This window comes from Amblyomma mixtum, chromosome 2 (genome assembly GCF_055824585.1).
Source record: "Amblyomma mixtum isolate Tamu chromosome 2, ASM5582458v1, whole genome shotgun sequence".
In the NCBI taxonomy this organism is placed as follows: Eukaryota; Metazoa; Arthropoda; class Arachnida; order Ixodida; family Ixodidae; genus Amblyomma; species Amblyomma mixtum.
Window position 1 is genome coordinate 314479357 of NC_143013.1, and position 14886 is coordinate 314494242.

The following is a 14886-nucleotide window of genomic DNA, read 5'->3' on the forward strand; positions in this document are numbered from 1 at the left end:
CAAATCATGCCTTCGAGCCTTCTTTTCTCACAGTTGACTCCACCAGCTTGCTTGCGCACTTCTGGCGATGAAACAGACTGTCTCTCCTCCACGCTGATACCCACAGGGACAGGCGCATTATCCGAATCCTGCAATTCCTTATCAGCTTCGAAAACCATTGCAGTGATCAAACGCGCATTCCTTCCTTCCTCGGCATCAAATGCAGCCTCATCGCTCGTTGTTAGCTCACAATCTGCTGCAAAAACTTTTGCAGCTACCGAATTGGCCTCAAGCTCTACCGGCGTCTTAGGTTTGTCTCGAATTTTGAAATGTTCTTCAAAATCAGCTCGCTCTGTTTCTTCATGCAGCCGCTCTTTTTCTGGCTGCTCTAGCAGCGAGTGCGTCTCAGGTGTTACCAGCTTCTGTACACCTTCCGCTACATGGGCTGTCAGTGCGCAGGGTGTCAGCTCCGGCTGGCTACCCACCTCATCTTTGAGAGCTAGCTTCCCGCCGCCTGCAAAGAGCGTTCCCGCTGTTGGCGCCTGCTCTACCTCTTCGCCGAGCGTTACTGCGGCCTCGGAGTTAGCGCCAACCTGCTCTGGCACAATGCTTAACTCTTTTTCACGAGCAATACACTCATGTGCCTCTTGGGTCTGCTCTGAGAGGCAGTGCTTCACAGGGTTGACTAACGCCCCTATGCCCTCAGCCATCTCTCCTGGCACGGCACACACGGTTGGGCCCTGCTGCCTAACCGCTGCAGCTTTCACACCTATAGCCATTGGCCCACAGGTAATTCTCAATACGGGAACATGCTGTTCTCGCTTCGATTTCGGACAGTCAATCATTAGATGCCCAAATTGCATGCAGTCAAAACATTGAACTGCTGCAAATAACATCCCGCTATCGGCTTTCGTTCCCTGCCCTACTTTCAACTGCATCTGTGCAAGTTTTGTTTTTTCTTGCTCAATTTGAAGTTTCAACTTCTCAATCTCAAGCAGCTTTTCTGCCTCCTCAATCTCCAAACGTAGCATCTTGCCCTCCCAATTATACCGAACGGCAGCCATCTCCAATTTCCGTGCTATCATTTATAGCACGAAAACACTACACCGACATGGTGAATTCGGAGGAAGCAGAAAGGTCTCCTACCTCGCAGGTTGCTTTCCTCTGCCACGGTAATCTCGTCGCCCTGAGTGACGACAGCGGGCTCCTTGATGCGGATGAGTTGAGTTGAGCCCCGGCTCTCACAGCAGCTCGCTGACTTGTCCTGCCTCGTTTGACTTGCTGGTCGCCTGGTTCTTCTCTTGAACCTCAACGCGGACGCCTGGTTCCTTCCGCAGCTCACGAATTTGGCACCTCCACGACACGTCGGTCGCCTGGCTCCTTCAGCTTCTCGCTGACTTGAGCCTCCTACGTCCCGTTGACATTAACCAGCAGTCTCATGAAGCTTTCAACGTCGCTCTATGACGCTGACGTTCCTCCTTTAGGACGTACCGCTCTGCAGCTTGTCCACCGACTTGATCCTCCGCCCCTCCGTCAGATACCTCGAGCAGGAAGACGTAGCAAATCCTGCCGACTGCGCAGCCAGTTGGTTTCCCTCTTGATCTCGGCTTAGGGAAATTTAGTTAATGATGATTGTTATAGGATTCTTGACGTCTTGCAGATTCGTTTTGCTCAATCACATTGCAAGAGGACACTTTAGGAGAGGTTAACTTTTATAACAATTAAAAGCACAACGGAGGATACAAGCAAGGAGAAAACATATTTACAATTGACTGGCTCGCAGTTCTAGGTGACGAAACCAGCCCTCGGTCCTGCCGAAGCAGCTGGTTTTAAAACCAATGTCCCCGCCCTCGGTGGGAGAATAACCAATCAAGTACTATACAAACATCCACCCAATAACTTATTGGGGAAAGGAAAATACCACAAATCAGCAGTTGGGGAAAGAATAACACAACCAATGAATGATTGGGGAAAGAAGGTAACTCATCGCGACACTGTACACATATGCACACTTTCCACCATCACGATTTCGGATAATTATGCTTTCCCGCTGCGAGCTTCGCGAACACTCGCTTTCCCAACGTCCGGTTGCCGCCAAGTTCGAGGAACGCCATTTCAACTCATCCGTTTCTCGTCGGCGCTCCTCATGCCTGCAGCTAGCGTGACAATATGTCAAAGCATGCCGCTGCAGACATGGTACAAAGAAACACGCACTGTGGCGCGGGTCAGCCTCGCCGTACACACGTGCACACAGGATGCCGCCTAACGACTGAGTCCATGAGGGGAGTTTGACGTCTCCTGTAATCCCCCGCCATTCGGCGCCCCCTCTTCTCCCGCCGGGTTGACTGACCCCTTCCTGTGTGGTTGTGCGGAGGGCCCAAGAAAAAGGGACTTAATGGGCATTCCCATAAAGCGACCGGATGCAGCAAAACATACAGCACCGCGAACTTCACTGAACTGCTCGAGAAGATCCATGTTAATCAGCCCTATACAATTGACCAAAGGGAAGAGGTCCCACGCGATGTGAGAAGACGCATCAACGTGCACCCCATTCCGCGGAATATGCATCCCGCATATAACATAGAGAGGAGGAAGGCAAGAGGGGAAGCCCTGCAGAAGAAATGGGACAAGCAGACTAACACCCTTTACGTGGACGCAGCAGGACCACAGAATGGAGTCATGACTATTGTAGTCTCAACGCCTTCAGGGTCGATGGTGAACTGCGCCTCGGTGAAAACATCTAACCCCACTCACGCAGAGGAGGCAGCTATTGCATTAGCTGTAGCATCTAACCCCAACGCCGTTGTGCTCACTGATTCCCAGAACGCCTGTCGCAACTTCAATTACGGATTAATTCATAAGTCAGGGTTGTCATTGCTGACTAAGCATCCACCCAACCAAGCCTCAATCATCTGGTTTCCCGGTCACCTGGAACTACCAGGAGGAAACGAAGCCGCTCACAGGCATGCCCGAGCTCTTCTATACCGGGCGTCTCCCCCTGATGACCATGAAGGGTGCCGTGACCTGATAGGTTTAGCAGTGCATGCTGACAATCTTGCGCCATACAGAACAGCCAGAAAGGAGTACCCAAAACCACACAAATCCCTCAATAAGTTAGAAGAGAACACCCTTAGGAGACTACAAACCAACACATACCCAACACCAGCTAAATTACACCTGTGGTACCCTACACTATACTCTCCGCAGTGCCCACACTGTGGAGAGGTAGCTAACCTATAGCATATGGTGTGGGCATGCCAATTTAATCCCTTACTTGACCCCATTCCGAACCCCTCGGAGGAGCAGTGGGAGGCTATTCTGCTCAGCGATGATCCTGACCGTCAGCACTGGCTGGTGGGGAGGGCCACCGCAGCAGCAGCAGCCAATGGACTACCGGACTAGGCGGCCCACCCACATGTTCTGAAAATACTGAATAAATAAAGATGTTTTCAATCAATCAATCAATGACGCGCTTTTCTTCGGTCTCTTTGGCACGCTATCTCCTCATTGTTTCGTTCCGATGCCGAAGTCTGGTTTCTTTCAACCTAGCCGACTCATCGCTCTCGACAACGGCTCCCCTGCCGCTGCTGCTGCTGCTGCTGCGACTGAGAGAAGGATGAAAAGGAAAATGCACGGGCCTGCCGACTGGCTCAAGCGGAGCTACCACCACTGCCCCGTGCAGATAGAATAGAGTGAAAATATAATAGGAAAGAGTGAAAGAGAGAAAAGACGCGCGTCGCAACAACCACGTCCGCCGAAGCGGACGCTGGCTGAAAAAAAACAGATAAGCGGCCATAGCTACCACAGTGCGACACCACCTCTCCCTCTACTACTCATGCGCACAACTGGCGAGGCGAGCGGCGTCGGCTCCACGACGAGCGCAACGGCGGAGTGATGTCATGCAAGATAGCGCGCAAAGCGGTGACGCCCGCCAGCTGCGACGGTTGCTAGGCAACGGCTCAAGGTCGGTGCGACCACGGCCGAGGTACAACCACGGCGAAAGTGCGACTTTGCTGAAGAGGCGAAGCGGTTGGCGTAGTGTAGCTCTCTCTACGAAAGGCATTTAAAGAAAGGAAAAGGGGCCGTAGTGGAGGTCTCCGGAATAATTTCGACTAGTGGGGATCTTTAACGCGCACTGACATCGCACAGCAGACGGGCGCATTTTGCGTTTCGCCTCCATCGAAACGCGGCCGCCGCGGTCGGGTTCGAACCCTGGTACTCCGGATCAGTAGCCGAGCGCTCTAACCACTGAGCCACCGCGGCGGGTCAGTTTCCATGGAGGCGAAAAGCAAAACGCAAGAAGCGCCCGTGTGCTGTGCGATGTCAGAGCATGTAAAGGTCCCCAGGTGGCCTAAATGAATTGGTTTTTGAAGAAACGAAGGGCGCAGTAACTGTCTCATTTCTTGGTGAACACTTCAAACCCGCCGTGAGGGAAAGGAGGATGATGGGAGTGAAAGAAGGTAGCGAGAAAGAGGTGCTGTAGTGAACGGCTCCGGAATAATTTCGACCACCTGGAGATCATCAAGAGCAGATGGGGCCATTTTGCGTTTTGCCTCCATCGAAATGTAACCGCCGCGGTCGGGTTCGAACCCGGGTGCTACGGGTCAGTAGCCGAATGCCTTCCTTCTCTGTTTCTTCTTTCACTCCCCCCTCCATTCCTTCCCCACGACGAGGTTGAGGTGTCCACCGTGAAGAGATCAGCTACTGCGCTTTTCCTTTCATCAAAGCATATTTCTTCGTGTCACCGAATTGAAATGGCGACTTGCGCGGGGTGGCTCAGTGGTGGTGGTGGAAAACATTTATGTACGGATACACTTAAAGATGTTATGCATGAGCTGGCCCAGGGGGGCCAGCCGTTACAAATACCAGGTGGAGATTCCAGTTCTGGACCCCAGTGCCGTCGGCCGCCGCCCGCGCTCGCGCGACCAAGGCCCGTTGGGCCTGCAGGCCAGAGCAGCCGAGCAGGGTCTCCTCCCAGCCCTCCCGGGTTGGGTTGGGATAAGGGGGGATAGCAGGGTTGGAGGGGCAGGCCCGCCCCATGTGGTAGATGTACGAAGACTTCTCCGCGGACTGCGGACAGCTGCCCGAGAGAGAAGGGTCGAAGTGTTTGAGAGCTGCCGCGCAAAGCAAAGTATTCGTATACAGGCGAAGCAGAAGCCGCTCCTCCGCCTTTGAGAGACATCTACACGGGCGGGGATAAAGACCGCGGCCAGAATGATAAAGTAAAACAATGTCTTTGAAGGAGTAAGCTAGAGTGAATTCGAGTTCCTGATCGTCGGGGTCGGAGGGGACCGTCCGCTGAGAGAGCGCGCGGGCGGCGGTGTCAGCTGCCTCATTTCCCTCAAGGCCTATGTGAGCAGGAGCCCGAACGATACGCCGGTGAGTGGGGTCCCCGGTGTAGACGCTGTTTTGGAGAATGCGGTAGGCTAGGTACGCTACCCAGCTCTGCTCGACGTTCCGACAGGCCCCTCGCGAGTCGGAAATAATTGTTTTTGAAGTGGGATCAGATGCAGCCAACGCAATGGCGACCTCCTCCGCGTGTGTTATGTCACTGGCTCGGAAAGTAAGGCCGCTCATTGTTTTGGATTGGTGGTCGACTGCGATCGTGTACCATCCCCCATGGTGGGGGCCGGAGGCATCCACGTAGAATACGCCAGGTTTCGATCCATAGTGGCGGGCCAGGGCTTCCGCCCGCGCCAGGTGCCGGCCATTATGGTCCTCACGGTTCATGCTCGCGGGAAGAGGGCGCACGTGGAGGACGCATCTCCACTGGGATGAAATACGTACGCACTCTTCCATGAGAGTGGTGTGTTGGATGTGTAGTCGGGCAAGGAGGCAGCGACCCGACGATGTCTTCAAGAGACGTGTGTATTGGTTGGTCAAGTGGACCTCCCGAAATGTGTTCACCATGCCCAGCCCCAGGGAGCGCTTGTTGAAGGTGTTCGCGGGGAGATAAGGAGCCCGCTCAATAATTTTGCGGAGGATGACTTCGAGTGAATCCTCGTCTTGCTTCCACAGGTGGAGGTATGGAGTCGAATATAGAATTCGACTGGTTACAAATGCATGCGCCAGCCTCAAGGCGTCCTTACATCGTATCCCCCCCCCCGCGCTTGTTAGAAACCCGGCGGACCAAGCGGCCCACCTAGTCCCCCACCTGACGTAGTTTGGCCAATGTTGTTTCTGACCGTCTGTCTTGATGAATAAAGAACCTCAGTATCCGGCCTCGATATTTTCAGAAATTGGAACTGTGTCAAGAGACAATGAAATTTTGGCTGTGGACTTTGGTAAGGGGCGTATGTGCACAAATTCAGACTTTTCGGTGGAGGACTGGAGGCCGCAGCGGCAAGCATAACAGTCCACTTTGGTCGCCGCCTCCTGCAGGTTGGCCTCAATGTCTCCGAGGGAACCGTGTGTGGCCCACAGGGTGATGTCATCGGCGTACAGCGCATGCTGCACAACCAGTGACAGCGCCCAGCTGGGCCGGTAGGTGCATCATAGCCAGATTGAATAACAGGGGAGAGAGCACCGCGCCCTGTGGTGTACCCCTGGTTCCTAAATGAAAAGGGCCATGCTCCTTATCCTGGATTCGAATGAAAGATTGTCTGTCGGTCAAAAATTGCCGAATGTATTGAAAGGCGTTTCTGCCGCAGTTAGTTTGAGAAAGATGGGTAAGAATGATCTCGTGGGCAACGTTGTCGAATGTTCCCTTCAAATCTAAGGCGAGTACGACCTTGTCATTGTGTGGGCATTCGACGGGGTCGAGGACAGCCCGATTGAGTTGTAGCAGGACATCCTGTGCAGATCAGTGTCGGCGAATCCCGAACATGCAGTCTGCAAACAGGTGTTTGGATTCTATGAACTCGGACAACCTGTCGAGTAACATCATCTCCATGAATTTGCCCACACAGGAAGTCAGAGAGATGGGGTGGAGGTTGTCCGTGTTGATGGCCTTGCCAACTTTAGGAATGAAGGTGACCAGGATGGTCTTCCAGTGGATGGGGAGTGGTACTTCCCCAAGCCAGATTCAGTGCGGTAGCTCAGCAGTTATGAGGGCTCGGCTACTGAGCCGGAGTTCACGGGTTCGAACCTGGCCGCGGCAGACGCGTTTCGATGGAGGCGAAACGCAAAAAAAAAAGGCGCCCGTGAGCTGTGCAATGTCAGTCCATGGTCTAAATTATTCCGAAGCCCTCCTCTACGGCCCCTATTTCTCTCTTTCTCCTTGTACTCCCACCTTCCTCCCTTCCCTTACGGTCTCGTTCCGGCGTCCACCGAGATGAGAGGCAATTACTGCGCCATCTGCTTTCCTCAAAAACCAAAAGACATAAGGCATATGACAAGTCTGCGGACGAGTTACTCTTGTGGGCGTACATGATGCCTCGGTGACATGCAGATGCTGCTCCGCAGGTGTAATAAAACGGCAAGAGAGTTTGCCGAAGTTAACTATAATCAAAGAAGAGGGCAGGATCTCATCAGACAACTTGAACTCTAAGTTTAAAAGAAGATATCAGATTATTATATTTTGGTATATTGTTTCGGTTGTTGGTGTTGGCGGACGGAGCAATTTGTAGATTTTCCTTCTTCCTGAGGTTCTCGGCAGAAAGTTCTCGCCTGTGCAACTCTCTCGTCGCGGTATACTTCGTCGCTCTGGTTACGCTTCCAAAAATTTGTCTTAGCATCTCGCCCAGACATCAATATCTGAGATGGTACCAATTGCTGGTCCTTTCTCCTCTTTTGTCTTGCATTTCGTTCTATTATTAACCCAACCCTCTCTGAATAAACTAGGTCAATACACTCACGGCAAACTTTTCAACATTCCCAGTGTGAGAAGAACTGCGCTTTCTATATTTCTTTGATTTTCTTGATAGCCGTGGGTTTTCGCGCCTTCGCAGCTAGCTGAGAAACGCCACCTGAGTGCTATACATGTTAAACAATTGCTGCCGCAGTAGGCTTGATATATTATCAAAAAGCAGTATAAATGGGTAGTATGAAGAATCTTACACTTAGCCTTAGTAATCTTGAATCCTCGTGGCTGCTTTGATCGCGTTTTATTCCTTGCCACGTGTTAGTCGTGCCATGAAGCTTCAGAACTAAACTGCTGTCAATAATAAACCGAAACCCTTACTATCACCACCATCACAATCACGACCTAAGAAACATGTACCTGGCATTGCAGCTCATGGAGAAAAGACCAGAAATGGTCCACGTTGTAACCGAAAGTTACCTCTATGCTTCCCTTACTATCCTTACTATCACCACCATCACAAATACGAAGTAAGGAGCATGTGCCTGGTATTGCACCTCACGGAGAAAAGACCAGAGATGGTCCATGCTGTAACCGAAAGTGGAGTAGCAGGCAGCAGGACCATGTTACCACCGGCCGACCTCTCCTCCTTTCCTCTCATTAAAATTGCTTTCTCTCTCTCTCTCTACCTCTATTAGACCCAGAATTTCCTTTTTCAGGCCACTTTTCCTTGCATCAGCTTGAAAATCCCTTTCAATTCGAGAAAATTGAGTCAACTCCGCTTCTTCAAATTCCATAAATTTCTGCCAAAATTCCCTCTAGTTCTTATTCCCTGTAAAAGACAAAATTCCCCTAGTGCTACACCACTGGAAAATATTGACCTGTAAGAAAAAAAAACCAGACATGGTATAGTGCCACGTGCACACCTCAGTCTTGGCTGCACCGGGAAGTGAGAGCGGCCGCTCCGCGGGCGTCCAGCGCTGCACCACGGTGTCCGCCAGGCTGCTCGGCCTCTGCCTGCGACGCGCGAAGTCCTCGTCCGTTTCACGGTCGATGACAAGCAGCTCCACGCTGGCAGGGTCCTCCTTGATACGGTTGACTACGTCTCGGTAGCTCAGGCCCTCGACATCGTACCCATTCACCTGCGGAGACAGTTAACAACATGGCTGCTATAGCACTTTCCGCTGTACATCTCTATCTCCTCTCTATTACTTACGAACTCACCAGCCCGCCTCATGCCATTTCACCTCTTTTTTTTTGGTTTGCTCTCTTCCTCTGCGCTTCGCTATCCTTACTCTAGAAAGCGGATATGATGAAATCACAACTTTCAATGCTCACCTCTGCACACTCATTTCACGCCCCGTCACTAATGTCTTGGACACGGCCAGCCTATCAGTTACAAGTCACATCCTTCCTGCTCCGTTCCGGGCACTTTACGGCTGAATGACCTAAGCCTGACTCATACCTTGTCTGTGTCATCCCGTCTGGACGCCTTCGCAAACACGGTTGATGACACATTTCCTGATGCCAGGTAGATTACAGATGCCAGGTAGATTACTTGTTGACAGGTAGATTACTCAGATCAACACCTGCAGTAATTATTAAAGTTTGCTTCTTCCTATTCATATCCTGTGGTTTTCACTTCTCCAGATGCCAGCGTGCAGGTCGGCGACCTATCCTTAGCAAAAGGCATCCTGTCAGAAATTTCAACTTCTTTTGCTCAGGATCTCATTGCAGCTGAGATCTTTAAGTTTTCGTCAGCAGTTAGCGACTCTTTTGTTATGTTGGAAAAATGTACCAACTTTCTGCAAATTAGGCTGGTTTGCGGCCTCTCACTGTGTTAATCTAAACGCGCCAAGCTCGCGGGAGTCTCTATATAGACGCGCACAGCTTAGGAACCTTGATTGTAGGTGCTGCCTGCAGCAAAAGTCTACACTCACGCCGGTGCACAAATGCGCTTCGGGCACCGTACCATTAGCTTGTTTTGTCACCACAGCAGTTGCTACGAGGTAGGCACGATGGGTGAAGGTATGGTGGGTGAAGTTAAACAATGGACAAAGTTCCGTCGCCTGAAGAACAGTGCATCCCAAGAGCTGCGACCAGTTCACGTACCTCGACTATCCTGTCCCTCTTCCGCAGGCCGCCGAGGTGGGCGGGACCCCCGATGTCGACGTGGGCAATGAAGTGCCCCGTCCGCCTCCTGTCGGGAGTCATAGCGAACCCGTAGCCGTCGAAGTTGGGCCACTTGACCAGGTGACAGAGGCGTAGACCCTCGGTTGGATCCTGCATGGCCATGAAAGCAAAGGCAGCGGAATATCTCAAGAAGGAGAGAGATGCGTTCTTCGTGAGCGTGGCATTGTATTCCAGATGACACAACACAAGCAATTCGGTACAAGCACTTCTAGCTCCATTGGCTGCCATTACGCAGCGCATGACATTGAATGTTAAAACAATAATGCGATGACATCATCCGTTACATAACAAAGAAAGAGAATGACCAAGTGACTGCCATTAAAACTCTCTAGATCGCTAGGCTTAGCGGCACTGGCTAAGCGCCGTCCCTAATTCCCGGTAATGACGACGACGAAAAACAACCAGCACATGCACACATAAGGCGGTGCTCACAAGGTCTAGATTAGGCCTTTGTCCCTAAGAAAAGGAGGCTGTGTATGTATGACTCGAACATATAACCACTGGCCCATGCACAAACCGCCATCAACTTCAGATTTGCTAACGCTGACGGGAAGCTTCAAAACGAAATATATACTTAAAAACACTCAACATCAGTGGCTGTGCGCCTGAAACTGCAAGTAATCATGCTGCATGTATTCTTGCTGTCTTATTTTTTACGATCACTCGCCGCTGCGACTCTGGTATTGAGGCGTCATGGTGATACTGAATAAGCTTTTATGTTCAGACCTTGCCACACTAAATGCTCTAGTATGCGTCGAAATCTGAAGACCCGGGAGATCAGGAAGTTTTCAACAAAGATACAGCGGCGTACGGGGGCGCTTCATCATCATGAGATGGCAATGCGATAGCGTTAGATCTTCTTCTTGCATGAGGAGCTAAGGTTGCAGGCTTAAAACATTTTTGCGAAAGCTGACTAGCATTATCTGATTGGCCCTCCACCTCCGACGGTAGCCACCCTCCCGGGTTGTTCCCCTGGCAACCACACTCAGGTGCGCATTCCTTCGCCCGCGTCACAACCCTCTCCGTGCACGGTAGCCACCTTCTGTGGTTCTTCCCGTGGCAGCCACCTTCCGGCCTCTCCCTCCACTCCTCGACAAGTGGAGAGGGATTTATGTCTCTCCGCTTATCCACCTGTCATGGCACCTGCCAACCATGACAGGTTGCAGGCTATTTTTGCTTAGTCATTCTTAGTGATTTGCATTTTCGCTCAGTCATTCATAGTCATTTTTGGCTTTGGGTGCTTCCCGCGGCACCCCCTTCCGTCCTGTCCCTCCTCTCCCCTGCAAATGGGGACTTTGCCACGTGCCATTCGTGGCAGGCGGTATGGTGGCAATTACGAACAACACTACGCCGGACACACTTTCTTCCGGTGGGGCTTGTAATGCTAACGCATTAAAAGCGATAGTGGCAGACTCTTACAAGAGGAGTCATGGCCCCTGAGGAAGCCACGCTCATGGACGCCAGACTGCTGCTCCCTGAGTGCATGTGTGGTCTGACGCCGCGTGGCGCCGAGAAAACTGGCACTTGGTCGCTGCGGCCCAAGAAGCTTGGCTCCCTGTACTCGATCAGGGTGCCGTCTTCGGCCACGTAGTGATGCCGCTCACTGGACGCTGTTATTTCACGTTCCGCGACGTTGGGTCCCGGTGCCGCGGTGCGCTCCAGTCTGGCTCTGGCCGCCTGTGTGGATTGAATGGCTATTGTCGGAAAAATTAAACCTCTGCACAAAACCGGAAACCGCGATTAAACCTCTGCACAAAACCGGAAAAAAAGCACACATCGAGAATTACCGACCCATATCTCTAACTTCCACGTCATGTAAAATTTTAGAACATATAATTCATAAACATATATTAGGTTTCTTGGAACAGCACAAAGTACTTACCGATTTTCAGCATGGCTTCAGGCGTGGGTTTTCCACAAGTACACAGTTAGTTGAAACTGTGCATGACTTTGCTCAGTCGATTAACCAGGGAAAACAAACAGACGCAATATTCATGGATTTCCGTAAAGCATTCGATAAGGTGTCACATAACAAACTAATTCATAAATTAAGTTATTACATTAAAAACGACAGGATACTTGCATGGATTAAAGCTTATCTCTCGAACAGATGTCAGTTCGTCACTCTGAACAATATTTCTTCTAGCAGTGTCCGGGTTATGTCTAGCGTCCCCCAGGGATCTGTTTTGGGACCACTCTTATTTCTGTTGTTTATTAATGACATTGTGGCAGATATTTCAGTTCGCGTGAGGCTGTACGCGGATGACTGTGTCCTGTATCAAATGGTGTCTTCAGTTGACCACCAGGTGCGTCTAAATAATGACCTAGCGAAGGTGGTTGCGTGGTGCAACAAATGGCAGATGTGCATTAATTTTGAAAAAACCGTGTTCATGAAAATTACAAACAAGAAAATGCCTCTTCATTTTGTGTACGGTACTAACAGCATATCATTATTAGAAGTGACAGAGTATAAATATTTGGGCCTATGGATTACTAACAACCTTTCGTGGTCAAAACACATAGACGCTGTAGTAGCAAACTCAATGCGGAAACTATTTTTCTTGAGGCGCTCCCTAAAGTCATCCCCATCTAGTGTTCGTCTATTGGCGTACAATTCCCTCATCCGTCCGTTACTAGAATATGCCGTAATCATTTGGGACCCTTTCACGTTAACAAACATTCAGAAATTAGAGCGAATACAGCATAAAGTAGCTAGATTTGTTTTTAACTCATATGGCCGTGCATCTGTAAGTGAGCTCGTGAGGCGAAGTGGGTTACGCCCCGTCACTGAGCGCAATCGTGTTTGTCGATTAAAGTTTTTTTTCCAGCTTATAAAAGGACATTATAAAGTTGATACCTCTAATTATTTTTCTTACTCCTCAGGTTATAACACGAGACAAAGGCATGCACTAACAATCACCCCTTTGAACGCGCGAAATAACTGCTTTAAATATTCTTTTTTTCCGAGGACAATTACTGATTGGAACAAACTTAATAGCGAGACTGTTAATCAAAATTCTTTACTTCTGTTTGAAAAGTGCCTGTAAATGTTGTGAATTTGTGTGTGTTTATATGCTTGTATTTTGTTTTGTCCCACCCTGCTATGATCTGTACAAGATCGCAGTATCTATAAATAAATAAATAAATAAATAAATAAATAAATAAATAAATAAATAAATAAATAAATAAATAAATAAATAAATAAATAAATAAATAAATAAATAAATAAATAAATAAATAAATAAATAAATAAATAAATAAATAAATAAATAAATAAATAAATAAATAAATAAATAAATAAATAAATAAATAAATAAATAAATAAATAAATAAATAAATAAATAAATAAATGCGAAAGGGTGGGTGCAAGCGAATAAAAAGGGGAAACAAATGTCGACAAGAGCCATTTTTCCGGTCCATAAGAATCACCTGATGGGGAAGTGTTGCACCGCCGGTCGAAATGGTAAAGCACAAGGTTTGCGACCTTCTCGCTTAAAGCCCCGTCCTTCTGCGCTTATTCTAGAGCTGTGTGTCGTGTCAGGACTTTAAATGATATTAAAAAATTCTTTCTCGGCATAGTAGTATTAAAGTCAGTGTTGTAACCGTTACCGAAAAAAAGTAACTAGATACGTTACTCGTTACGCTATAAAAAAAACAGAACGCGTTACCGCCCTACGTTACCTACAAAAAAGGTAACGCGTTACCGTTACCGTTACCGAAAAAAAGTATTGCACGTTACTTTGCCGTTACTCCATGTCCATAAATTTTAATCAGTGTGCCTTCGCTGTAACTGTAACCGGTAACTCGTCTTCTCTGCAAGGCTTGTTTTCCAACCAAAAGGTCTGAAACCCAGACGACAGGCTCATATTCTTCAAGCGAATGAAACCTCCGGATGGTCGCACTCTGCTTGCAACAGAGGCTAGGCAGAAAAAGGAGGGAGGCCGTCCTTTGTCACAGTGCTGTGGGGAGTGCGTTGTTCCTTGTTCTGGTTAGGGGAGAACGGATGGGGGGGGGTGGGGGGGGGGGGGGGTGTATGAATATGACGGGAGGAAGTTGGAGCGACAGTGTTGTTGAGCAGAAAATTTTTAGAAAGTTTAGCATGAGGTAGCTTACTACTGGCGGCACGGGAACAAAGGCCCATTTCCTTCTACAGCCGGTTGACTGCAATACCCTTTTCTGTGCTGTACCATTGTACTCTTTCGACGGCTTTCTTCGGGCCATCTTGAAGTAAACTGGCGACATTCGTGAGTTTACTCAGAAGAGGGAACTGCTTGCACAAAGAATGCGAGAGTGTCGCTCGCCTGGGAACGAGACCTTTTGGTTCGAAAACAAGCTTACGGAGAAACTGACTTACAGATTTCTGCAAATGGTCCATTGGTGGCTCGGCATGCGTCCACTCTTTAGAGAGTTATGTGTGTGAGTGGTTTAGGGGTGAAGACAAGTGTGTGAATGCTTGTTCGTGCTTTTTTTTTTCTTAGTTGAGTGCGTCGTCAAGGGCAGGTGTTTTCTCGCATGCATGCGAGCCGCAACTAGGGTCGTCGAGAGCGCCTGTAGATTTTGTTTATTTGCAACATTATTTTCGGCGTTTTTTTTCCTCAAAAAGAGGCCGCGGCGGAAAATTGAAATAAAAAGTAACTAGTAACGTGACACGTCACGTTACCGGAAAATTTTAACGTAAGTACGTTACCCGCTACAGTTCCGAAATGGTAACGAGTACGTTACTAAGTTACTGAAGAAAGTAACGCGTTACCGGTAACGCCGTTACTTGTAGCGCGTTACTGACAATACTGATTACAGTGTAGTGTTAAAGCTGGCTGACATTTCAAAGGTTCGGCTGCTGATCACAAGGCCATGGGTTTGATCCTGGCCGCGGCGGACGTATTTCGATGCTGGCCAAATAAAAAGACACGTGCGCTACGCGATGTGAGCACCCGTCAAGGAAGCCTAGGCGATAAATTAATCCGGAGCCCTCT

The 14886-nt window shown here is 49.4% G+C and overlaps 1 protein-coding gene across 9 annotated transcripts in view; it reads right to left on the reverse strand.

Moving 5' to 3' along the window:
- The window catches only part of LOC149365031 (uncharacterized), a 119976-nt gene that overhangs the window by 72857 nt on the left and 32233 nt on the right, over positions 1–14886 (reverse strand). For all 9 annotated transcript variants that reach the window (XM_089575114.1, XM_089575115.1, XM_089575113.1 and 6 more), the window contains 3 exons: positions 11333–11590; positions 9833–10003; positions 8647–8862 (listed from right to left, as the gene is read on the reverse strand). In XM_089575114.1, coding sequence (XP_089431240.1) covers positions 8647–8862; positions 9833–10003; positions 11333–11590 — 645 coding nt within the window. The remainder of the gene's footprint in view (positions 1–8646; positions 8863–9832; positions 10004–11332; positions 11591–14886) is intronic.